This window comes from Lissotriton vulgaris, chromosome 6 (genome assembly GCF_964263255.1).
Source record: "Lissotriton vulgaris chromosome 6, aLisVul1.2, whole genome shotgun sequence".
NCBI classification, from domain to species: Eukaryota; Metazoa; Chordata; class Amphibia; order Caudata; family Salamandridae; genus Lissotriton; species Lissotriton vulgaris.
In genome coordinates this window covers 255,602,078-255,629,646 of record NC_141694.1, presented here as the reverse complement: position 1 = coordinate 255,629,646, position 27,569 = coordinate 255,602,078, and the positions used below count along the sequence as shown (strand labels likewise).

General features: G+C 44.3%; 1 protein-coding gene across 1 annotated transcript in view; it reads right to left on the bottom strand.

The window, feature by feature from the left end:
* Window positions 1-27,569, bottom strand: part of MATN3 (matrilin 3) — a 170,987-nt gene that overhangs the window by 64,000 nt on the left and 79,418 nt on the right. The window contains exon 3 of the mRNA XM_086926287.1: window positions 14,077-14,199. Coding sequence (XP_086782413.1) covers window positions 14,077-14,199 — 123 coding nt within the window. The remainder of the gene's footprint in view (window positions 1-14,076; window positions 14,200-27,569) is intronic.

Genomic DNA, 27,569 nt, shown 5'->3' with positions numbered 1-27,569 from the left:
CGACGGCCTTCATTCCTTCATTAAGGTTGGTTTTGGCAGTGTGGGGGTCCTTGGTGAGGGAGAGGATCAGCTGGGTGTCATCGGCGTAGGAGATGATGTTGAGGTCGTTCCGAAGGGCAACGCGGGCAAACGGTGCCATGTAGATGTTAAACAGCGTTGTGCTGAGGGATGAGCCCTGGGGTACGTCGGAAGGGGGGAAGGCGGATGCTCTGTGTTCTGCCGGAGAGGAAGGAGGTGGTCCAGTCCAGGGCCTTCTCTTGGATCCCGGCGTTGTGGAGTCGTGTTCTTAGTGTGTGTAGTGGCAGACCATGTTGAAGGAAGCTGACAGGTCCAGGAGGATGAGGGCCGCCATTTCTCCATTGTCAAGCCCTTTAGGCGGATCTGATGAGGTGATGGTGTTTGCGTGTGGCATTCTTGTGGGCTGTGTGGCTGTCTGCCGTTCGTTCACTGAGCCAAATCTTCTCCAGCTTTGGGCAGGTTTGCTTGGAGGCCCAGAGGTCTTCAGTGAACCAGAAGGCTTTCTTGCTAGTGTGACTGTTGGAGGGTTTCTTGATCGGGGCGAGGGTGTTGGCGCAGTCATTGATCCACTGTCTGAGGTTGCAGGCGGCGGTGTTGGGTTCGGTGGGGTCAGAGGGTGGGCTCTGGGCGAGGGTGGTGGCTAGCTGGTCTTCATGACTTTGCTCCAGCAGTGGCGAGGCATCTGTTGGGTGCAGTGGTGCATTTCTTGAAGGTGAAGTGGATGCAGCGATGGTCGGTCCAGTGGAGTTCGATGGTGTGGTTGAAGGAGACGTAGGGGCTTGCAGAGAAGATGGGGTCAAGCGTGTGACCGGCAGAGTGGGTGGGTGTTGTGACGAGTCATCTGAGTCCGAGGTTGGCGATCAGGGTGGTGGAGTTGGTGTAGTTGTTGTTCTCGAGGTGGAAGCTCAGGTACTTGGGGAGGATATAGTCCGTGGAGGCGAGGGCGTGTGTGCTGACGAAGTGGGCGATGGAGTCGCTGAACTGTGGTCGGGGTCTGGGGGGTATGTAGATGAGGGTTCTTCTGAGGGTGGTGTTGGGGTCGGTTTGGATCTGGAAGTGTAGGTGTTCTGCGGTGCTGTGGGTGTCGTTGGTGTTGGTTGAGACTCTGCGGGTCATCTTGTAGCTTCTGGGACGGCTATGGCTATGTCGGGTGCCGAGACGGGGTTCAGCCAGGTCTCCGTCAGGAAGTCAACGTCTGGGGAGGTTGAGTCGAGTAGGTCCCAGAGTTCAACGGTGTGTTTGCGGGCTGAGCTGGTGTTGAGAAGGATGCAACTGAGGTGGTTGGGTTCTTTCCTGGTCAGCAGCATGCTGCGGCGGATGCTGGTGAAGCTGCAGTTCCGGCAGGTGAAAGCTCCGTGGGTGCGCTTCGGGGCGGACCAGGGAGCAGGTGTGTAATCGTCTGGTGTTGAGTGCGTGGAGGGTTCTGGCATCGTAGCGGTGTTGGGTGTTGTGGCGTTCACGGGGTCCAGGGGTCCTGGCGCTGGGCGCGGTCCAGGCGGGGACGGGCGCAAACGGGCTTGCCTTAGGCGCGACAGCGGCATGCCCACTGCGCACTCCCGTTGCGCGGCCTCCATATGAGGGGATGTGGGAGGGAGGAGCAGCTAGGAGGCTGGAGCGGGCGGCGAATGGGATTGCAGGGGGGCGGGCCGCAGGGACCAAGCGGGTGGAAAAACGGGCGTGAGCCGCAAGAGAACTGGGCACAGGAAGGAAAAACAAGTTTAGGCAAGAAAACAAGTACAGGCACAGAGGAATAAAAGCAGGCGTGGGCGAGAAAGCAAGTTAGGCACAGGGGAAAAATACAAGATTAGGCAAAAACAATGCAGGCAGAGCCGTGCAGCATCGTGGGGAGCGACCTGCCTGCAAGCAGGGTCAGAGGTCGCTCCTTTCACCGCTGCGCGGCCTCCATATGAGAAGATGTGAGAGGGAGGAACAGCTGGGAGGCAGGAGCGGGGCGGCGAATGGGAATGCAGGGGGGCGGGGCGGCAGGGGACGCGGGAGAACTGGGCACAGGAAGCAAAAACAAGTTTAGGAAAAAAACAAGTACAGGCACAGAGGAATAAAAACAAGTATGGGCAAGAAAGCAAGTTAGGCACAGGGGAAAAATACAAGATTAGTGCGTAATCAGGGAAAATTAGAATGTTGTAGTATTCCAGGGACAAGGCAGGTCCTGTTCAAGTTACTCGGAGAATCAGTTAGTCAGTCAGTCAGTCAAAGCATTTTATTTCGATTATTAAAAATCATAAAAAGACAATCATGAACATATATACATAAATACAAATATACAAATATATACACATAGTTAAATACAGTGTAAGTAGGATGTACATAGATCACAATACGTTCAGATGATACTCTGAGAATCGTTTCTAGGTTCCAAAGGTTTAAGATTCTGGCAACTATATTTCGAGGTGGAGTGCCCAGAGGGGGTCTTCAAGCCGAACCCTATGCACTCTCTCCACCACAAACACTGTGGAGAGCCCCTGGGGTAACTATGATCCGCAACTAGTTTTCAATGTAAAGCATGGTGCTTGTTCCTTTGAGGTTCTCTGGAGACCTATTATTTGAATGTTGTTCCTTCTGGTTCGACCCTTGGCGTCTTTTGCACATTGTTCCAGGAAATTGACCCGTTCTGTGAGGTCTTCCGGGGTCTTATTCATAGTAGCTGTTTGTGGTGAGAGAAGGTTTTCTAAGGTTGTCTTTATTGCATTTAATTTTAGTACGAAGTTTGTGTTGGTCATCACGTAGAATATTGACATATCAATTTTCATTCTAGGGCAGTTTGAGTATCTCCTCTGGCCACCAAGATTGGGTCCAGCTTGTCAGGGGCTGTTTCCTCACAAAATGTCTCTAAGGGATCTGGAGATCTTGTGAGGATGAGATCAACTTAGCAATCTCGCAGAGCAGAAATTGAATGGTCCAAATTCAATGTTTACTGTCTTGATTGTGTTGACCAATGAAAGTTTTAATAAAGACTGTACTATTGATACACTTTAGCAGTATATTTTAGTACTTAAACAATGCTAGATACCTATGCTTTTAAACCATCTGACAGTTCAATGTTTTTGTAACAATGTAACTATTGATGTACTTCAGCAATATTTGTACTACTTGAAGAATAACTGTTTTAATAGGTAAGGTTTTATTGAGGGAGTTTTAGTGATACTTTATGCTCCTTGAATTATTATTTTTCTTAAATTTATTTATGAAGTTTTGTACCCTTACGGGTATCAGAGCGCTTCACAATTTTGGGTGAGAGGGATACAGTATTGGGAAGCAAAAACATGTGTTCATTGCATAATTATACAAGACGCGTGCAAGAATCCAGTAGGTGTCGGAACTCTTCAAATAAGGTTAGAGCAAATATAGCAATGGGTGAGGAACATTCAAACATATATATGTACAATGCATGCTAAACAATGGTATTCCCGAGTATATAATCATGTCCAAAGTCAATCAAGATGAGTGACTAGAGGGCAGTAATGTAGTCTACTAGTCAAGGCTTATTCAGGCATTAACTTGAGTATAAGGATTTTTTTCCCTTCTTTTTTGAAGGAAGCGGTCGGGGAGATTGTCCGGATTTCCAGAGGAAGAGAGTTCCAAATCTTTGGGGCAATGCCAGAGAAGGCTCTGTTACTCGATATCTTTTGAGCAGGGAAAACCTGTGGTTTCAGGAGCATTGTACTTGCATTCCGTGAGGCTCTGCAGCCTCCTGATAGTTCTAGTTTTTGAGCCAGATAGATGGGGGTCTTGAAGTGGAGGGCTTTGTGCGTAATGCAGGCAATTGTTTGGTGAATTCTGGCCTCGTATGGTAACCAGTTTAGGGACTTTGTGGCTGGGAAAATGTGTTCTTTTCTTTTTGTCCCAGTAATCAGTCTACCTGCGGCATTAATGAAAGCCCTTAACGGGGCCAGGCTCAGTATGTGGAGACTACATAGTATGGAACTGCCGTAGTCTAGTCTTGGCAAAACTAAACCTTGTGCCACCAATTTGAAATCTTTCTGTGGAAGGAATGGTTTGAGATTCCTTAGTATACTCAATTAATGTTTGACTCCCTAGGTTGCATTGCTGATATGGTTCTTCATATGCAAGTGCAAGTCTAGTGTGATTCCGAGCAATTTAGCTGACTCAATAACGTGGGGGGGAACAGTTAAAGGCAGTGAGGTGTTTCATCCAAAGGTCAGTCTTGAAAATGTGATTAGGGGGAGTGATGAGAAGAAATTCCGTTTTGGATGTGTTGAGCATGAGGTAGAGGTGCGTGAGCCAGTTTTGAGTGTTCATCAGGAGTGAGTTGAGTGAGATGATGTCTTATAGGGAGGTGATTTTGAGCTAGAGTTGAGTGTCGGCCCCTATACATATGAAAAAGGATGTTCACGGAGATCAATGCATTTGCTAACGGTTTCAAGAACAAATTGAAGAGTTTGGGTGATACTGCGGACCCCTGTGGAATCCCCATTGATACAGTTTTGGCTGGGAAAGAGAGTGATTCATCTTTATTCTTTGGGATCTGTTTTGAAGGAAGGAAGTGAACCACTTCAATACCGACCCGGAAAGGCCCCTCCTATGTTCCAGAGTAGATAGTAGTTTGATGTGGTTCACATTGTCAAAGGCAGAAGATAAGTCGAAGAGGATCAATAAGCAGGATTCATTATGGTCTAGGAATTTTAAGATGTCATCCGTGATTTGCTTGAGTGCCAATTCTGTGCTGTGTCCTTTCCTGAAGCCAGACTGATGATGATCCAACAGTTGGAATTTCTCTATGTGTGAGCAGAGTTGAATTAGCAAGCATTTTTCAAGAAGTTTTGCTTGTGTGGAGATGTTGGAAATGGGGCGGAAGTTGTTCAGGTCGGAACTGTCTGCGTTAGGTTTTTTAAGATAGGGGAGACCTGTGCTGGTTTTAGACAGTAGGGATCGTGCCTTGCACTAGTGAAGCATTGACGATCTTGGACGATAATGGGAGGATGGAGGCTTTTATTTCCTTGAAGATGGGAGGTGGGTCGCTGAAGTGGTTAGACAGATTGATTACAAGGAGGGTGTTGTAAATGTCACTTTCATTGAGGCGAGTAAACGTATGTCAGGATGCGTTGTTTTTTCGGCTTAAACTAGGGGGGATGAGTGGCTCTTGGTGGGTAGGTGGGGCTGTGGTTTTATATATTGGGAGAATGGCCCTCTTTGATTCAATGTCTAAATTGATGCTGTTAGTTTTCTGAGAGAAGAAGGCTTCTAAATTGTCACATGTAGGACAGCCCTCACCAAGGTCCTGGCGGTTGGGTGCCTTGACTGATTGTTGTTTAATGAGAACAAATAGTTTCCTAGGTTGGTTGTTACCTTGATTGAGTTGGGATCTGAAGAAGTTGGTTTTTGCAGTCTTGACTTTTTTGTTGTACGAATTCCTGATAGCTCTAAGCAGGTTTAAATGTTCGGTGGAAGGCATGGACCTCCATGATCTTTCGGCCGCCCTCAGCTTACGGCGTTCCGAGCATAGGTCGGAGTTGAATCCAGGTTTGGAAATTTTTGGGGAGGCATTTTTATGCTGTCGAGTGCTAATAGCATCCATGAAATTAGAGATAGAGGAATTATAACAAATCAATGAGGAGTTGTACATCCTTCAAATCTGCTTGGGGGGGACAAGGCATTTTTGTAACGGGTAGTGATGCATAGGTATTTACAGAAGATTGGATTGGGGGTTTCTGATTGCGAGTCTGAGAGTGTGTTCCTGTGTATACGAGCTATTCCCCCACCATTTTTCAGTGATCTGTCCATACAAATTATTTCATAACTAGGTGGGAATAGAAGGTCAAGGGTAGGGGACGAAGAGCAATTTAGGCATGTTTCTGTGAGGATAATGATGTCCAATTCGTTAATCAGGATGAGATCATAGATATCAGTGGCGTGTTAACTAGCTGATCTGCAATCGAGAAGTACTCATTTCAGTTTGGTCGGTCAACTGGGGAGTCGGGGTCTGGAGGGTGTCAACTCGCTGGTTTTCGCTATTTATAGATCTTGGTTTGTAGACAGGTTCTCTGTCAGGGTTAGCGTGGATAGTTTGGATTTGATCCGGTAGGGACTTGTCAGAGCCAGGAGGGAGGGAATAAGAAACAAGTTGATTATGGATCTCAATAGCCGACAGATAGTCCTTAAATGACATACTATATGACATAAAAATGCTTTCACGGATCTTGACTGTTAACTGCTTTAGCAGCGCTGTGATTATAGACAAACTTTAGTGATAGTTTACACCAACGGAATAATGATAATTCTTTTTTAATTAGGTTAATAGAATTGATGCACTTTTACGTCATTTTGCACTACTTAACCAATGTTAGAAATGTATGATGCTCTTAAATATTTTGATAGATTGGAAACAACTTAGTATATTATTGTAATGATTTTAATTAATCAGACAATTAATACATTTTACTTGTGAGAATGAAGCCTTGTGGTGTAGCCATAACTGGGTCCCCCCACGGGGGTACTAGGGACATCCTTCAGCCCTCTGACTCTATCCATTGTGATCAAGAAGTGTGTGGTTGGCGATGGAGAATGTTAACTGAGCCCCTTGAAACACAGGGAGCCTGTAGGGCTAGCTCCTTCTGGGTCAAGAAGCTCTTTAAGGACCGCGGGGGTCAGGGACCTCTGCAATTTGCTTGGGCTCTGACTAGTGTGCCAAGATCTAGTGAGTGGGCTTGGTCCCAAGTATCCTCAATCTGACAGTCCCAATCAAGGGCAGGCTTTCGTCCTCCTGTGTGTTCTCCTGGCCCGGGCAAATAGTAAAGGGAGAGGGGGCTATTGTAGCGATCTGTTGACGTTGCACTATGTAGGCTGTTGAAGCTCTGTGGAACAGCTACTCAATTGCCATGGAATGGGGGAAAGTGCCAAAACTCCTCACCTCATTCATGGTGTTCTCATGAGATCCAGCGGCGCTGTGGCTGATCCTTCTTAGCTCTACCATGGGTCTCCATCGAGCCCACTGTGGTCTCAGGGTTTCGCATCCGGAGCACCAAGAGACCAACCTTGCCCCCTGGTAGTTTTCCCTCACACTGGAGGTGAGTGTGTGGTTAGTACTCCTTATGGGTCTCCACTAGGCCTCCTAGATCTGCCTCTGATGCCACGCTTGTCTGCCAGCCATAGTCTGTTACAGGTGCCATGGGTTGGAGAGATCAGCCTCTACTCCACCTCAGTTTCATCAGTCATCTCCAACCAAGAGACCAATAGGCTGGCGCTGTGGAAAATGGAGAGCCACGCTCTGCTGGCTCCCCTTTCTCCTGTGCAAGGGAGGAAGGTGTTTACTCTCCGCACACAGCACAGGCCACGATTAGGACTCCGGAACGTTGTTCACAGCTCTCTGTTTCATGGGGCTGTGACGTCACAACCCTTGATGGCGGTTGTTGCAGAATTGCTAGTGACTCCCCACGGATATTTGCAGATGACGGACTGTACCCAGAAGCTCGCTCAGAGCACATCTGCCATGTATGGCAAATGGACACCCCTCACAGCATAGGGCCATTTTAATCATTATTATTGTTAGCAAAAGAAAGGAAAAACACCTATGTGCAACTGTGTCAATAAATCATTCTTTGTATTCTCCTATAAGACTGTATAGTTTATATTTCATGTTGTGAACTGTAAGTAAAAAGCACAAACTATTTACAGCATCAAACATAATAAAGTAAACATGTGTGCATTGTTTATAACAGTACGTTTGTTCTTCATATTAAGAATGCTATGATTTTAAGTAAGAAGTCTAGAAAATGCTTGAATAGTGCAAACATTTAAATAGGAAACAAAAATGTTTTGTCCTCCCACACTTAAACTACTATACTCACCTACCATGTGTCACCTATAAGATCTATGCAATTAGGAAAAATCAGCTTTACGACTAGACAGATATGTCCTGCCGGCTGATCGCATTCTGAGGGCCCTGTATACAACTGCGAGAAAAAACACTCCCACTGGTCCAACCGCACACACAGTCACAATATGGCACACTGTGCAGCGAGCGCTGGGGTGGGATGGTAGATTGACGCAGGCTACACTGCTCTGGGGGAACGTCCTTTACAACGGAACTTACAACGAAGTACCGTTACGACGCAGGTTTAACAGTGAAAGTCATTACAACGACTTTTGCTGGAGGGCGCTCTAGGATAGGTAATAGTTTAATTTACTAACCAACACCTTCCCTACTATCCACGGGGACAGGAGTTGGAATAGAAAATTAAACTATTCACTATCCAGCGCCCCCCAACGCAAGTCGTTGTAACGACTTGCGTTGTAAAACCTGCGTCGTAACAGTACGCGTTGTAAAAGCACGCGTTGTACCGTCATACATCCCTGCTCTGGGAAACCCACTGGCTGGGTAAGCTATACAACACCAAGGGAATCAGACAATGGGACCTCATAGGTATCTCCAAAATCGGAGACCTTCGGATGAACAGGGGGGTCGATCCCTTTGCACAACTGAGAGAAAAGTACGACATGGCACCGACCTAAATTTTCAGAAATATGCAGATCAGACATGCACTGCTAAATACAATACCACTAGATACACAGCTACCGGAGGCCTCACCACTAGAGGACAGACTCCTTACTGACCACATGAACACAAAAGCCATTTCCCAAATCTACAGTAAAATTAAAAACTACCAGCTGGACCCCACATCGGCCCTAGGGACCATTGGCAGGATGACGAGGGAGTACTGGACGACTCGGATTGGCAGGAGGCATTAACATCTCCAAGAGAGGTGGCGATCGCCTCTAAACTCAAACTTGTACAGCTAAAGATTCTTCACCGCATATACTATACACGCACCCTGATGCACAAATTGGGGCGAGCGCCCGACCCCCTATGCTTACGACATGGTGGACTACCAGGCACATTTTTTCATATAATATGGCAATGCCCGCAGATTGTACCTTATTGGGAAAAAGTTATGAGGGTAATTTCGAGGGTGGGGGATCCGGAGGTCCCACCGGAGCCAAAAAGGTACCTCCTTAACATATGGGAACTAACAGATTTGAACCTGAGGATGCAGGATTAGGCGACACTGGGGATGGCAATTGCAAAGCGTAATATAGCCCAGAACTGGGATTCGGGGCTGGTACCAACATTGGAGAAATGACATAAATAACGCCATGGTAGTGGAAAGAGCGGTATACATGCACAGGGGATGCCCCAAGAAGTGGTCTAGAATATGGGGAAAATGGAACGAATTTATGGGAAATATATGTGAATACCCACAGACTGATTCAATCTCGGCTGCAAGTGTATGAAGGATGGTTTTTAAGCTAATGTAGTGGTGTTTTGCTAAGCTATTAAGCGTTGTGTTAGACAGGATGAAATAAAAATAAAAAGGGGGTTTAGGTTCACACAGAAGCGACACAGAATTAATGTATAATGTATGCTAAGAAGTAAATGACCTCAAGTGTTATGCTGTAAAGAAGGAACAAGTGGATCATGTTTCCTAACGTTTGTAAAAATCAATAAAATATATATGTTTTTTAAAGATCTACCTACTATACCTAACGTATCATAACTACTTTATCTACTATGCCTAACATACCTATCGACAAAAATAACAAACCTAACTAGCATATCTACTTAACGGCCATAACTAACAAACCTAGCATACCTATCCTATCATGGCCACTTAGCGTATCTAACTCACAATAACTACTTACCATACCTAACCTGCCTACACTTGTGCAGTGTGTATATATTTAGTAACTGTCCAAAGGTTGAGTTTTTGTGAAAAAGGAGCAAGTAATGCCTTTGGGGCCTCTAATATCAGCCCAATGTACTGCATCCTGATACAGAAAGCACTTGTGTCTACCTTGAGAACCCTCCAATAAGAGTCTAATGTACTGAAGGCTACATCAGAAAAATTATGATTGCAGTCTTTAAATATACTGTGCTTGGTTGGGAATTGTCAGATTTAATGTTGTTTTCTATTTTTTTAATTTTCTTTCCACACTTAGGATTTGATACCAAGTCTTTAAGTTTCTTCCTTTTGATTCACTATTTTGTAAATTAAATATACTAACAATGGTCTAAGACCATTTTTCTATCTTCTCTGACCAGAAAGTATTTCTAAAACAATGTTTTTTCTCATCACAACTTTCTCCTATCCTAGATCTATTAAAAGAAAATTATTGAGGCATCGCCTGGGCCTACTCCCATGTGCCTTGAATTTTCCACCTTGGCTGAGGGACCTGACTCAACCTCCTGCTGCCTGTGCGTCAATGGATCAGAAGATCTTTTGCACCTGCTGGGTACCCGCAAGGAGCTGCTGAAGAAAAGTAGGCAGTTGATAAAGACTCCCTTTACCCAAAGGAGAATCCGCTCACTGGACTGGACTGGGGGACCCACAGTTGAACTGCAGACTGATAACATTTCTTGAGCTAGCAGAAGACAAAAATGAAACGGGCCAGAGAACGAAATAGATGCCCGGTCACAAGCTGACCACACATTTGGAACAAGCACACCGAGGATAGAGGGGACACTGATAATAAACTGCACCTGTCAATGCCCTGGGCCAAGGATATTACCAGGTTGCACAAACAACCTTTATCGCACCGCACTCAGCATTTAGAAAAGTTTTAAGATAAACTGATTGATATTTTATATATATTTACTTTTTATGTATACTCATGGTTTCTGATTTTATGCACTGTTTTTATTAACCGATTAATAACTTAACTTAGCCTTTCTACGTCCGAGATTGGCTCCAGAGGATCTTGAGTTCAGGTGATAGGACAATATCGAAATCTACAAATTAGGAGGCATATGGACTTGAAAAAACATGAAACCCTTTGAAAACTTATGGACAGGATATCAAAAGCATAAATACCATTCCTTTTGCTTTTTCCAGCTTAGATATATGTTAGACCCCACCAGGACCACTTACTGCAACTCCATAAAGTCAGCGCATTGGAGACCAGGCTGATGCTGGACCCAATGGGTAGGAGCCATATATCGCATGTCTATCCGTCACTGATTGCCAGTGTTCCGGATCATCTGGTCCCCTTGCAGGAGGGGTGGAAGGAGGACTTGAGCCCCCTGGATGCTGAAAAATTGAGGGAGGACAAAATGGCTGCCAGAGCACTTGCGATCCTTGCCAGATTCTGACTATTCCCGTTCCACTACCTATATGGGACATATTATACCTCAAGCGGCTGCACAAAATTAACACATGCTCTCACCAACTTTTACTAGACAGAGTTCCTCGAGGGGAATCCTGCACAAATGGTCTGGGATAGCACAGACATTCAACCCTACTGAATGTAAGTTCAGTGAGCACTGAGTTCTGTATTGGGAGACTATATATTGTTTCAACATATTATTCAAACTCCTCACATTCCAATATATTATCTTATATTTTGCCAATTCCACCATCGCTTAAACAGTTCTAATACAACAACAATCAGGCTGAGAGGTAATCCAGGATTTCCTCCGTCTCACCTCAATGGCGATTGTTGTGCATTTTGAAGCAACCTGACGGACCTTGAGACCCCAACTCCCACACCCCAGGGTAGAAAGCCAACATCTCCCCGACCAAAACTTTATAAAGTAATAACAAACACCCACGTCTAACTGATGAGGGGATGGCCGTCACCGTATTTTTACCCCCCGGCGGCACACAATAGCACCCAGCTTAGCTTACCACATTAAGGCTCATCCATGTCTTCTTATATATTTCATAGCATACCAGGATGGCCTCTCCTCTGCAAAGCCACTGGTCTAATTTTTCTTGCATCACAGAAGTTGTATCCCCCATCGTTCAGATAATATCATCTGCTGTGAAAGGAGTAACCTGTGGCAGCCCTGAGTTCGAGTCCAGTGTAGGGACCGAGGCCTGGTCAGAGTCTGTGTTGTGCATGTTGGTTTCTGCTGTGTCTGACAGTGGGCCTTCTCCAGATCCATTGGGGTTTGCTGCCATCGCTCCGGCCTTCATTCAGCCCTGTTGAACCTCCCCTCCCGTTCTGCTCTGCCCCACAGGTCTAGGATTGAGAGAAGTCACCTTATATTCTGGGTTCCATTTCTGCCCAGTATGAACCCAGCCTGATCGGGGTGGATCAGGGAGGCCATGTGTGGGAGCAATCTGGACCCCAGTATTTTACTTAGGATTTTAAAGTTGAAGTTGAGCATCGACAAGGGCCGGACTGCTGCAGATAATATAATATGGAGCATATAATTATTAGGTAAGCTGGTTGCTTTGGTTTGCTGTAGAAGTGAATCTCATTCAAATCTTGCTCTTGGGATTCTGGCCAGCTTAGCTCTCCCTCAAGACGGTATATATCAAGATTCATGAAGACCTCCTTTGGATGGTTCCTGGGGTTCACCTTTGGGACACTTCTAGTTGAGAAAGCACAGAACAGTTTTTATTTAAGAGTCGACAATCCAGATTGCATCAGCACTTCCACTGTGTCTCACTAGTGTACACCTAGGCTTCCATAGCCCCAAACCTTTAAAAAGAGCAAATAGAATATGCATGGTGTTGTAAAGTTTGTCCAGCTTGTGACCAAATTCAAAAGATGGTGTCTGGAATCGAATGCATTTATGACCAAGGGGTATTCATATGCATAAGATAGTACCAATTCCAGAAGACTTAGCAGGATGAAGGACAGTATATTTGGTTGGACACTAAGTGATCAATCTCTCATTCTGATTGATTACTTCAATTTGTGGACAGAATGCCAATGGTAATGTGTGAATTTGACATATACACAACAGGAAGTCCAACCAAGGGTCGGTGGAAAACAAAAGTATGTATATCTATATTAATTTAGTAGGTACTACTAACTTTGGCACATGATTGTCTGTACCACTCGTTCCGTAATGCACTTGATTGCAAGTTGTTTTTGCTATCCGGAAATAGTGTATTTATTAATACCCCTACCAGGGGAACCCAGGCTTTCTCGCACAGCCTCAATGTGATACAGAACTGCATCCATACTGGTGTCCACACCCCCATCATGATACAGAGCTAACTACACCCCAAACTTTCACCATAGCCCTTACCTGATGCAGAACTGCACCCCAAACTGCTACTACAGCCTCCATCTAATACAGAACTGCATCACAAACTGCCCCCTAAAGCCTCAACCTGATGCAGAGCTGCACTCTAAACTGTGGCCTACAGCCCCAACCTGATGCAGTCAAAGCTGATGCAGAGCTGCACCCAATCTGCTGTCCACAGCCGCAACCAATGTAGAACTGTCCCATAAGCTTCCACCTACAGCTCCAAACTGATGCAGAACTACACTCCCAGATGCGGATGCAGAATTGAGTGCTTTATGGTGTTTAAGGAATCCCTCCAATACTACTAGAGATTTTACAAGCTAGGACTGAAGTTGCTTCGGGCACCATCCTGGGTACTTTGATCCCCCCATGGCATCTTTGCTCCAGTCTGACTAGGAATAGATTGGGGACCCAGAGCAGCCCCTGCAGGAATGCTCAAAGCCCCACTCTCTTCATCACCCTGTGCATACTCTCTCTCCATCCATCATTGTGCAGCCGTCTCTCTCTCTAGCTCTGATCACTTTCATTGCATCTTCCCCTTCCCTCTCTTTCTCTAGCAGTTTGCTGAAATTAACCTCGGGGACCAGTGGAAAGGAACAGAGGCACCAGGAGTGGCCCTCCTGTGGCTCCAGCCCACAGAGGAAACGCCTGGTGGAATAAAATCCTGCCTGGCCCTGAATCGGACCACTAGCGAGTGGTAAGGTAAACTCACAAAGCAGATATATCTCTCCCAAGACACGCACAGAACATCTATCTCTTATGGATGCAGGGGTATTAGACAACCCTTGGGATGATTTTACATTTATTAGAAAAACAGAGTTGCGAACCAACTCCTGTAGTATTCAAAACTCCCCCAGGATCTCTTGTTTTCACTCCGCTCTTCGTATCAGCACTCTAAGTTTTCCAAACCCCCCACTATCTATTCTAACCCCTTCATAGACCCCTTGGGGGAAATACATGGTTACCTGTCTGGCCAATACAACGTGGTAGTTATGCGTTTAACTATACACTTTTGCCAAGGGAACAAGGCTTAATATTCTTACCTGAGCACGTCTTGTTATCTTGATTCAAGATATATCCTTCAAAGCACTTGCAAAGGTAGGAGTCAGCTGCACTAACACACAAATGCTGGCAGCCATGGTTTCCTAGATCACATATATCCAAACCTGTGAAAAAACAATTGAAGGAACATAGTTGTGTGAATGCAGTGCTTAGGTCAACATCATTTCTTTAACATCAATTGCCATAAGTTATGCTGCCCTCGGTGGTAAGCATCTAAGGGCCTGTGGTGGACAGGTATCGCCACAAACGTGATGGATATCCTGTCCTCCTTATTACAAGAGCCATAGAATATAATAATGGTTGTGCAGAGCACCCATCTGACAATCTCTAAATCAGGCCCTAAGGCCGTGAAATTTGTCATAATTCTATATGACATAGGACATCATAGAAATGGCATTTCTAGTTCCATATGCAATATAGGATTTTTATTAAGTGCTACAGAAGAGCATACAGGAAACAGGAAGGGAGGTCTCCACCTCTATTCGCAAGTTGGGTCTGGGAAGACAATCTGCATGAATGATGCTGACACGTTTGTAGAGTATGAAGTCGAACAACCATTGGTGGAGTAAGAAAACAGAGAACCTATACAACCCCAAACAAAGCAAATGGATTCCCCCATATCTTGCAGTATGAAGGAACCACTTGTGGCATTGTGGTGCTGCTCTTAAAATACTGCACTTTGATAACACTTCAGGCTGTGGCTCTCGTGCATGCCTTATTACTTCACATTTATGCCACCACAGCAGACTTCATTTGATATCATTTAATTGCTAAAACAGTGCAGCCCTGCAAAAGTACAAAACTACACACTAGAAACCTAGGGCAGTAGATAGAATATATCCTCTCCAGAGGGAGCAAAATTAGGACTGGACAGAAGATGGAAGAGAGTGCCAGTGTCTGTGGTAAACAAGTGGCACAATAAAGCAGATAAAAAGGATAGAATGTTACAATTAATGGTATTATATTTGCAACAGAATGGTAAACTTCCTATAGTAATAACATGCAATTACGTTATTACCCAATCTAAACAACACATATATGAACACAAAAAGTACCCGAGAAGCTGTAACATACCATTGCCTATCCTTCCAGTAGTGTGACCGAGCACACGCATAGCCCTGCCAGGACGAGCCGAGTGATGTGTGGAAAAACATGAACAATGCAAAATTGCTTTAAGCAAAGCAATAAAGATGTAAGGAGAAGAGGTTGGGATCGTTGAAGTATTTTTTTTAGACATGATGTTGGAGTTATGACATCTGCTTTGGCTACCTTTAAAGAAGTCTTAGCACTTAATTAAGAGTGGTTCGGTGTTTGTGCTACTATTTATAGGACCCGACAAAATCCAACTCAGCTGAATAATTATCAGGCATTTTTACCTGATAAATTTTGCCTGCTTTGACTTGATGAAATTTGTCAGTAAAAAACTGTGGGAGTGTGGTGTTAGACACCAAACTCTTAGTTACGATGTGTGCAGTAACAAGTCTTTCTGCACAAATCACAATTAACTAGGCCATTCATAATGAGGGCCTTTGTTGTAGAAAAGGTTCCAGGAAGGAACGGACACTGTTCAAGGAGGATGCAAGATCCTCCAATCAACACGAGAGTCTCTCAGACTTAGTTATTGTTAACTCATGACGACTCAGGTCTACTCATCCTTATGCTTCTTCATCCTCTGCATGCTTCGTAAGATATTCAAATGGTAACCCAAAGCTCAAAACGCACCATCACCCAGGCCTTCATCTCTAGCCAACTAGAATACAGCAACACTCTCTACGCAGGGGTTGTACCTTAACTCCTCTGACAACTAAAGACCATAGAGAACACCGCAGCCAGACCCAGCCTGGATCTCCCTAAACAAACCCACATCACCCTCTACCACAGGGAACTCCACCGACTCCCTGTACAGAAAGGATGACAGTTCCAGCTCCTGATTCATACATACAAGCCCTACACCACCGTGAACCCGCCCACTTGAACAACTGTCTGAACTTCCATGAACCCACTAGACACCTCCACTCCAGGCCCCTTTCTCTACCCTTCACCCCTGCATCCAACGTAGCAGATGCAGAGGTCGCTCCTTCTCTTACCTAGCAGCAAAGACATGAAACAAACTATCCTTTCACCTATGAACCTCCTCAACTGTTACAGAATTCTTGAAAGTCTCTGAAGACCTGGATATTTGGCTAATCAGTGGGACCTGCCAACACCTGGATCACCTCACGGGTGACAAGAAGGGGTCGACAAATCTACTGATTGATTGATTGATTGATTGAACTCAGTGTGGAAAATCTCTCTTGTAGAAACTGGTCATAGTTGGAGACCAATGAAATTTTAACAAACGCTGACAGAGTCAACACATGTTTGTAACGAGGATCCTTCAACATCCTGAGGATTTTCATGGATGGAACCTGCAGTGTAGAAGGCCAAATGGAAAGACCAAAGATCAACAATATGGAATCTTACAGTTGTTTTGTTCAGCGTGCTATATTGTCTATTGTAGTGGAAGAACAAACTATACAGCAAGTCTGACCTAATTATGAGGCAGGAAAACATAAATTATGCAGCATACTGCAAAATGTTTTGTGATAGCATTACTTCTTTATTTTCCCATTTTTATATGTTAACACTGAACAAAGGTTTCACCTCATTAGTACCAGTTTCACACCCAAATTCAGCAATAATTAAATTAAAGGTGGCGCAACAGGGGATGTATGTGTTGCTTTTCTTTTCTTTTCCCAAGACTCATTGCGGCAACCTGAAATCTGTTGTACAATAACAATATAAATAATTATTGTGAAATTCCATTCAACCCCAATCGGTCAAATATTTTCATCAACAAAATATGGGATGACAAGAAGCATATATGTCTTTGTTTTAGTTGTTACGGGATAACTTGGACACAACAAATTGCGTAATGTTTGTAGATATTTTGAAAGTCTTTTTAGGTTTGAAATAGATTATGGGTGCTTTGATATAAACACTATGATTAGCAGATATAATTACGTTTGAGTATATCTTTCAGCATGTGAAAATGTCTGTATTGTATATATTTTTGTATATATCACATGTGTTCATTGTATATTTATATTTGTCCTCACTATTGTATATATGGTTAGATGTATATATTCGTCTTCTATCTTTCCTTTTTTTGTTCATGTGTGTTACAAATTTTGTCTTTTTATGTGTTTTTAACATTACAGCCCTGAAGAAGTTCTGCTTCAGAACGAAACGCATTGGCTGGCTATCATTGAATTTTCCAAAGGAACAATAAATAAGCATTGAAATATACACCAAGACTCAGCCTATCAATAAGGACATCAATTGAGTTATTTTTTCATTGTTTGGACTTATTTACTAAGCGGTGCTATTCCGAATTCAAGGAGACTTACGTAAACTACTCACCTTCATTTGCCACCTGGGAGTGATAAAGGTCCATTCCTTCTTCCTATGCACAGTGTTGTCATAAATGATGTCAATTCAGATGTTATTTGGGATGTTGTGATAAACATAAGGATTCAAGGAGCGGACCTTACAATGCCGCACCTAAGACCCAGTTCCAAAAGTTTGTAAGGTTCTGTGCCGCCACCCCCGACGTCAGCTGCTAATTGGCGTCGCTGTGTTTTCCAGATCACAGGTACTATGTTTGATTTTCTATGGGGGGCGCACAAGGAAGAAGTCCAAAAAAGATGTCAATTCTGAATATATAGAAAAGTTCTTTATTTGATATTGTTCATTTTAAAAGCAGTCACCGTGCAATTTGCAACAAAATCAGCCAACGCGTTTCACTCCCTACCAGGGAGTTTCTTCAGGGCGAGTGAAGTTTTACACCGAAGGCGCACACCAATAATCCTCCAAAGTCGTGAAGAGAGTTTTCCTCTCTCTCTCTCGGGGTGGTTAGAGTTCCTAGTTGATTTGTTGGTTAGCTAGATATATGTACAGGCGTTTTTATTTTCACTTCGTAGATTGTAGACAAAACCTCACAATAGAACTGTGTGAGATCCCCTAGTACCGCGTAACACGCTCCGGTGTTTTGAGATTCAGGTGAGGGAAACCGTATACTTTCCTTCACCCACAGTCATTTGTTGGTTCAGAAGTATTTTGTGAACCTGGAAAAGTTTCCTCGATCTCATCAAAGTGACGGCAGGGATGGTCCCACAACTTTGGAGGATTATTGGTGTGCGCCTTCGGTGTAAAACTTCACTCACTCACTTCACTTTTCTATATATTCAGAATTGACATCTTTTTTGGACTTTTTCCTTGTGCGCCCCCCATAGAAAATCAAACATGTTATTTGGGATGTTATCGATGCAGTCATTTAACATGTCATGAAGCATTTATTATGTGAGGGTATAAGCAGTGCATGGTGAGGGTGCGAGTTATAGTTACTTTGGGGCACAAGTTATAGATACTTCAGATAAATATAACTGGTGAATTGCAGTGCTTTTTTGTTTAAAATTGATTTTTTTAACTGACACCTATCATGTCACTTCAACTTTTGGTTTCTTTAATGAATTTCTAAGGTTTTTTAAATATAAATGAATATATTATTACCATACCTAACCATAACGTCACTTTAACCTTTGTTTTTTTTAAGTGAATTTATGTTTTTTTATTTAAAGTACTATTTTATTACAATACCTTACTATGTCAAACTCACGCTGCGCAAGGACTGAGACTAGGCCCTGTACACAACCCACGCGGATGCCCAATCCTTCTGCTGCGCATAGCTTTCGGTCGTGCGTGACTCTGCGCCCAACACCCTGCAGGCACTCAACCCTCCTACCATGCACAGACAAATGCACGGGGCTAGACATGGATTCAGAAATTCTGAAAAGCCCAAAAATATGATTTTTTAAATTGTAGCAGTCATCAAGGCCTAGGGGGTTGAGTTACCCCAACCCTGCACCCTTACATTGTGCGCTTACATTAATTCTAGGACACAGAGACCAAATCTCAAGCTGGCGGCCGGAACATTTTCCTAAGGTTGCGATCAGCCAATGAGATTGCCTAATTTGGCCTCAAAGATTCACAGGTTTCCACAGATCCACCGCAGAAGTACTGTGTCACTATCTTTGCCTATTGTTTTTATAAATATATAAAATAATACTAACATACTAAACTGTTTGTAGTAGGCCCTTAGCTATGTAAGAAGGCTCAAATATGTGGAGGGAGTGAGCTCTATGTGAGGAGGTGCACAGACAGTGTAGCCTTTCTGTAGCAGTGGCACGCCCACCTAATTAGGCTTGGAGATCTAGGGAGTGGGCTCAGCATGAAGAGCAGTGTAGAGAACCCTGCATAGTAGGAGCTTTCCACCTAATGGAGCTTGGGTCTTTGGAAGGGGTGGGTTCTATGCACAGTCTGTAAACTAAGCACTAACTGTGTGTAATTGGAGCTTTCCCACCTACGGGGCTTGGGTCTCTGCAAGGAGTGGGTTCTACGCACAATCTAAGCACTGGGCGCAGACTGTGCACAGTAGGAGCTCACCAGCTAATGTGGCTTGTGTAAATAGAGAGAGTGTACTTTATGCAGAGTCTGCACACTAAGGGGCAGATTAGGATTGCGGATTTCCTGCATCCTCCGGGACGGCGGAATCCACCGCCGGCCCGGAGGATGCGGGAAAACCGCTGCGGATGCTGGAAAGACCCACCTCCAAATTAGGATGGCTGGTGGCTCTTTGAATCTGTCCGGCGCTTTTCCGCCGCAGTCGCCTTACGACCGCGGCAGAAAAGCATTAACATGGCTGGCGGTGTCTATTTGACACCGCCAGCCATATTATGATGGAGTACAAAGTATGCTTTTCCACGGCGGCTTTTCTGCCGTGGAAAAGCATACGACCTTCACTTCGGGGTCTGTTGCGGGTCCCCTGGGTGAAGGGGGGGGGGTGGGGGGTGCACATGGGGGGTACCTATGGTACCCCCCTGCATTTGCGTGAACAAAGCAGCAGGCTTTATACACACACACACACATACACACCCACCTACACACATATGCATTTTGCAATAAAAAAGAAATGTTTGAATAGATGATTATTAACCTCTATTCCTATGTTTATGAATAAGTTCAACTGTGAGTATAAAAATTGTAAACAATATGGCGTCCCACATTGTGAACAAGACCGTCATGCACAGTCGAAACGCATCAAGTAGTCTCTGTGAAATAAATACCGAGTGATATCATCAGCTGGAAGTATCGGCATCTGTTTTTTGTGAACAGTTGTATGTTATTTTAGAATAGAGAAAGCCGCCTTGGCCTTTGTCAGCACGCCCCCAATATTTGGAGCTCAGTGGCGTAAACAGCAACTTGAGCTGAAGTAATATATCTATATGTATTATGTGTATATTACCTACTGGTGGTAGGACCTAGTTTCCATGGAAAAAGCGTTTTTTGTTTTCTCAATATCTTTGGCGCCGGCTGACGCATCTTCTCAAAATTTTCAAAACTAGTGGCCTGCTCTGGTCAGCTCCTGTCTTGAAAGTTTGGGGGTTATTTGACAAGTGGGGGCTGAGAAAAAAGGGGGTCCCAAAACTTGTTTTCCCCATTTAATTTTCTATAGGAAACTTTAGACACAGTTGCAGCCCGAACTGCTGAACGGAATTACACCAAATTTAGCAAAAAGGTAGTGGTCGGTTAAGAAAAAAGACCTTTTTTTAAATGGTATAAATCCGTTCAGAAGTTCCTGAGAAATTTGAAAAAGAAAAGGTTGTGATATCTCGGGACGCAGTGGAGTCATGACCCCTCCTGAGCACGAGCTTCACTGTGATTGGCTGCCAACACTCCAAACCAGGAAGTGTTGGCAGCCATCTTGTGACTCGGTAGAACTGAGTCACAAGAAAACAGTAAAACAAAGTTGGAAAACCAGAAAAGGGGGCAGGGTTGAAACACTCTGACCCCCTAGGCCTGTTCAGGGGATCCCACAAGGACCCTCAGGTCCCAAAAAAAGAATTTTATTTTAATTTCAGCGAAATGCGCACTGGGGTCGCAAATCCCACCGAAATGTTAAAAAAAATATGAAGCCAGGTCCTGGTAGCATTGCCCAAAAATATTAGCGGGCCTCCGCAGCTCCGAGGACTGCCACCTCCCGGGGCTTGCTTAATTTGTGGGGGGGCGTCCAAGGGCACCCAAGCCCCGGAGACCGCCACCCCCGGTCTTTTCCTCAAATATTCACGGGGGCTGCTGCCTTCTGCAGCCCCGGGGACCGCCACCCCCGGGGCTTCCTTTTTTTATTAATTAAACCTGTGTGTGGAAGGGCACGTGGCCCTCCCACAGCCCTGGGGACCGCCACCCCGGGGCTTGTTTAATTTGTGGGGGGCCACCTATGGCCCCCGAGCCCCGGGGACCACCACCCTGGTGCTTTTCTCAAATAATTACGGGGCTGATGGCCTCCCGCAGCCCCAGGGACCGCCACCCCCTGAGCTTCCTTTTTTATTAATTAAACCTGTGTGGGGGGGATCGAGCCCCCCCACACACCCCGGGGACCGCCACCTCCCCGGGGCACTAATCATGTAAATTTGGGGGTCCGTTACGGACCCCCGAGCCCCGGGGACCACCACCTCCCAAGGGCTGTGCACTAGTTGGGAGGTAGGCCCTCTTCCAGGTGCCCTTGATGGCCCTGGGGAACACCAGCCCCCAGGGCCGGCTTTTGCAGTGTCCCGGGGTGTCCACTCCCGTGCCACTGCTTTTTGCTCCCGCCCTGTCTTAGCAAACTTGCTTTGGATTTTGGAAGCGAGAGCAGGGAAACCTGCTCTCTCTTCCAAAATCCAAAGCTGATTGCTTTTCCACACAGGGAGCAGCATTTTAAGAGCTCGCCGTGTGGAAAAGCAATGCAGGCTCCCGCAGGAGGCGGGAAGCTGGCAGGGACCGTGGGGGCATTGAGGCTCCCCCCACGGTCCCCAACAGACAGGCCAGGCCCCGGAGGATGATGTCCAAGGGGCGAATGTAAATTAGTGAAAGTGGATGTGACCCTAGCGCGGTGCTCAGTGCGGCCCCTGGTGTGAACGCGGGGAGTGCTGTGCTCAGTGCACCCCCTGGTGTGAACGCGAGAGGTGCGTGGTGCTCTGCGCGGCCCCCTAGTGTGAACACGAGGGGTGTGCAACTCCCAGCGCAGCGTCTGGTGTGAACGCGAGGGATGCACGGTGATCAGCGCGGCCCCCTAGTGTGAACGCGAGGGGTGCGTAGCTCCCAGCCAGCATCTGGTGTGAACGAGAGGGGTGCACAGTGCTCAGTGTGGACCCCTAGTGTGAACGCAAGGGGTGCGTGGCTTCCAGCGTGGCGGCTGGTGTGAACGCAAGGGGTGAGCGGTGCTCAGCACGGTGTCTGGTGTGAATGCGAAGGTTGTGCAGTGCTAGTGTGAACGGGATGGGTGTGCGGCTCTAAGTCGTGCTGGGTGCGGGACTCCTATCAAAAATAACTACGGTTTTGTATATAAAACTAAGTTCTATGTTTGGTTATTAGATGGCTCTAAAAAGAGCCCTTGTGTTTATTATGAGTTTCTTGCAGCTACATGTAAGTGGAGATGCAGAGCTTTGTTGAGCAACATTCTGTTCCCTTCATCAGTGAAGTGTTCTCTGTCCCTCCTTTCGATGCCCTCCATATGGAAACGTATATTGTTGTTATATATGGAGCCCATTCTATGGTCTCTGAGGTAAACAGCTTTATTGACATGTTTCTTGCTTTCTCAATCTGTGGACAAAATTGATTGGGCCACTTCCATTTCTGTCTTTGGCAAATGTTAGAGTATACAAAGGCAGTTTGGGGTAAAAGCAACATCAATTCTGCAAAGGTGTCCTTCATTATCATTTCCAGACCTACCCCAGTCAATGTGCCTAGGTCATTGCCACCACAGTGCACAATCATGAGGTCAGGGTTTTGGAGTTGCAACAAGGTTTTAACAAAAGGTGCCATTTTAATCCGCTCTGTCCAATCCATTCAACGTCTACATTTTGCAAAGCTAGGCCTTTGTCAATACCTCTGCTTTCAGCATTCCTTTTGAACCAGAATACATAGCTGTGCCCAACAATCCACACTGAAAGCATCTTGAAGGGATCTCTGTAGGTAATCAAAAGATGTCTGTAGCTGAGGTAGTCAGATGTTAGAATGAGAGATATCTAAGATGGTGGAGAATATGCTATTCTTAAGAAAGTAGAGATTTGATTGGCTGTTTAAGAAGAGTAAACATTCAAAAATAGGGCGCATTTTACTATGTTTAAAAAGCATGTTTCTTTTTGGTTAGTAAAAAAATTTCAAAGGTTCAGCAGACAGGATAAGGGCATGTTTTGCAAAAGCAACCACACTTGGTTTTCTTATGTACAACATTCTGTGGTGAATTTGTGACCTGACAGTTAAGTTGAATGTTGCATGATCTATTGCTATAGAAACTTGTATTACGAAGAAGGGGTGAAGAAGTCAGTTGAAAAGTGTTATTATCTATGACCAATGGAAATGTGTTTTTCAATTTGAAAATCTCTGGGAAGCAATGTGATTTATTGCTTATGTGTATTTGTATGGAAAAATAGAGTGAAATCTTGCCATTACTGGTTTTACCTTGGAGAGTCTGGTGATCTATAGTCACTCAGTGTAAAAGAAAATCCTGTATGAGTGTGTGAGATTTTTCATTCAACAGATTTATTTAAAAGGTGAGTTACATATCTTTGAGGTTTATTTAAAATAGATTTGACATTATTCTAAAACTGTGTTGTTTGAAATATATTATTACATAAAGAGATGTATATTGGGATTATCTTTATTGAACTGGAAGTTTGTTTAAAACAGTTTGTACAGTAATATTTATATTTTAAAGTCTGTTCAAAGGTATAGCTGAATGATGCTTCTTATTTTTAGATAGTTGGTTGAAAATGCACTACCAAAAAAAGTGTATTTTCAAAGATGTTCATATAAGGTGTAGTTTAGTAGGCATCATGTTTTCTTCTTTCTAGAAAGGTATAGTTTAATGATACTGCACAATTATAGATAGTTTGGTAAAATGTAGCACAACTGTGCTGTTTGAAAGATGATCATATAAGGTGTTAATCATTAAGTTTCTGTTATTAGTTTGTACAGAAGGTAAATTTAAATGCTGCCATATGTTTTAAGATAGAATGGTGAAATAAGGTGTTGTTAATTATGCTTGTTTTTGTAGTTTGAGCTAAGGTATAGTTGAATGATGCCACATAATTTTAGATATAATGCTGAAGATGTATAATAAAAGTGTGGTTATAGAAATACTCATAAAAGATTTTGTTCATTAGTCTTCTTCCTTAACTCTTTTGAGAGGTATAATTTGACGATGTAGCATATTTCTAGATTTAATGGTCAAGACGTAGCTCAAAAATAAACCACAACATTTTACTCTTGCTGATATGTTGTAGTTATCTACTTAACTTGACACTATGTAATGGTTCATTTATGTGTTCAGATGGTATTTATATAGTTGTATGTATATTTACTGAATTACTGAGAGGTGCTTGACTGATTATAGGAGTGCAAAGGTAGTGAATATGTGATTTAAAAGTACATGAGAAATTATTTACTGATTCTATATTGTGCAATCACCCAGTTAGTATGCAAGCACTACCCATGCATTCATGCAATGACTCATGCACTATCCATTCAGTCTCCTAACCACCTAAACAGTACTGATTTACTCCTCCAATTACCCAGGCGGTACCCATGCAGTCCAGCAATCACACTGTCACTCTCTGTGCACTCCTCTAATCATCCAGCCAGTAGCATGTCCCTATCTAATCACTGCTATAAAACCCAAGCACTTATAAATTTGCCATGCTGTCAACTTGCAGCACTCTAGGTATCCAGTCACTATCCATGTACTTGTACAATGACTCAGGCATTAAGAAATGCAGTGCTACAATCAAATGTGTACTATCAGTTCAGTTCAGAAAACGTTATTTCGGCCGAAACGGCCTTAAAAGCACAGATTCATAAAACATACATTAAAATATACAGAGAGAAAGCAGGGTTATAACAACATTTCATGGGAACAAACACAGAAAATTAAGAGCTAGGAGTTGACCCCCATGCTGCATCTAAAATTGATGAAGTATCTCATATTTTTCCAGAAGGTGATTGCACAATAGATTTCATAAAGTGCTTGGTGCGTAGTGCAATAAACAAATAAATAAATAAATATTCTAGGTTAAAAGGTTCTTGAGAAAAAAGAGAATAGAACCCTTCCATGCGCTAGTAACACAACCCTTAGTCACGACAGGTTATACAGATTATGAAGTAGCAATGTTCCCGAGGGGCCCATCTGCCTCTCTGACAAGTTTCAAGAGAGCCCTTCTAGTGTTCCACATAGAGAACAAAAATCCTGCTACAGAGGAGACAATCGGAATACTTAAATCTGACTTCAATATCCGAAAGGCATCCATATAATATCTACTACCTATATTCCTACAGATCTGGACTAGCCAACTTTTCCTGGCTTTTTGGTAGCCAGTACAAGCAAAGAAAACGTGTAACACCGTTTACACAGGAAAATCACATGCGGGGCAGTGGGTCATAGTCTGGTTTTTCCATTTAGCTGTGAAACATTTAAGCGGTAAGAACCCATACCTAAATTGTAGAAAAAGCTTTATTGCCTCCACATGAGTAATTAAATCTAAAACTGCCTCATAACAGGATTTTTCTTTTATTTCTAAGAAGGCTAAAGTGAGCTTGCCAGTAATGGGGCTAGAGCTGAGTTGAGCCATACTAGAGTTCTCATATCTAGTCTTCAACTCTTTCCTCGACAATTCGAAACAGGCTCGGGCAGGTTCGGACCACCATTCACCCAACCCCATATTGGTTAGGGTGAGTTTGATGTAAGCAAACCAGGGAATTTTTGCGGCTCCCGGTAACAACATAACTTCCCTTAATTCCTATCTGTACACTGTAAGTTCGGGGGCGGTCCACAAGCGCCGCCAGAACATTAGCGGTTTCAGACCTAATAAATCTGTGATTGCCACCTCTCCTACATCCAAGCACAGCGGAACCAATGCGGTGCTTATTGGTAACCTAAATAGTTGTCTGAGGTATTGGTTTTCCCCTTTACCAAGGACCCAAATTTTGAGTGGCCCCATAGCTCGTCACCGTATATTGCTCCACCTCGTGCTTGTATCTTGTATATTTCTAGTGCCGGACTAACCGCTCTCTTAACAGACCTGCTGTAAACCTTCATGATTCCCCCTGTAGATTGAGCTAGTTTTAGTGTTGACTTTTTAATGTGGGCCCCCCAATCCATATCAGTTATGGTAATGCCTAAGTATATAAATGATGCGACTCTCTCCAAAGGTTTGCCGTTTAGAGCGGGGTTTGGGCGTGTACTTCTAGGACTGTTTAACGCCATAAATTCTGTTTTCTGAAGGTTTATTTCTAGACCGCTATCCTTACAGAACAGTTCAAATCTGTCTAAAACCCTTTGGATCCCCATTGGGGATTTTGAAATCAACAGAGTGTCGTCGGCAAACATCTTTGCTGATATACGACGGGAGGCTAATTTAGGGGCATCTAGGTCTTTTGCTGTTTGTAAGGCATTAATCAGCCCGTTAATATAGAGGCTAAATAGCATAGGAGCCAGGACACAGCCCTGGCGTACGCCGCGTTTGACTGGTATGGGGGCGGTGAGTTTTCCTTCTCTGCCATATCTTATTTGGGCAAAATTGTCTTGGTGAAGACGCCTAAAAAGTTCGACTAGATATGGTGGAACACCCATTGATCCAAGGACTAACCAAAGTTTTTGCCGCGGCACCAGATCGAATGCTGACCTTAAGTCGACGAATATTAGGTATAGGCTGCCCCCCTCTAGACTAACAGTTTTCCAATACAGTAGCTGTAGTCTTAGGACTTGATCAAGGGTTGACAGCTTTTCCCTAAATCCAGCCTGGAAACAAGATAATACCTAGTTTTTCCCCATCGAGGCGTGTAGCCTGGCTAACAGTACTCTTGCTAAAAAAAATTGGGGTATGTCTGTAAGACTGATTGGCCTGTAGTTGGTTGGAAGGAGTGGAGAACCTTTTTTGAAGATGGGAATTATCCCAGCTCCCAACCAGCTAGAGGGTATCTTCATACCACCCAATATGGCATTGAAGAGGACACAAGGTACAGAGTCCATATAGATACCTCGCTCCTATATAAGTCCCCTGGAATCTTGTCCAAGCCTGGAGCTTTACCGGGTGCTATTTTTGCCAGCGCGAACTTGATTTCTATACTTAAGGATGTATCATTTACTTGGAAGGATAGGGCTGTCCCAGTACTTTCAGGAGAGACTACTCCCACTTGGCAACTAGCAGAAGGGTCTCGCTCAGGACTATTTTCTTCCACATAGAGGGATTTAAAATTCTCCCTCCGTACCTCTTCAGCCAGGTTCGGTTCAACTGTCTCTTTCGGGGCTGATGTGCCTGTGTTTACAATGCCCCAGAACACCCTCATATCTCTCTCCCCGAGAGCTGTTTTCAGCGAATCCCAGGTTTCCCTTTCCCAT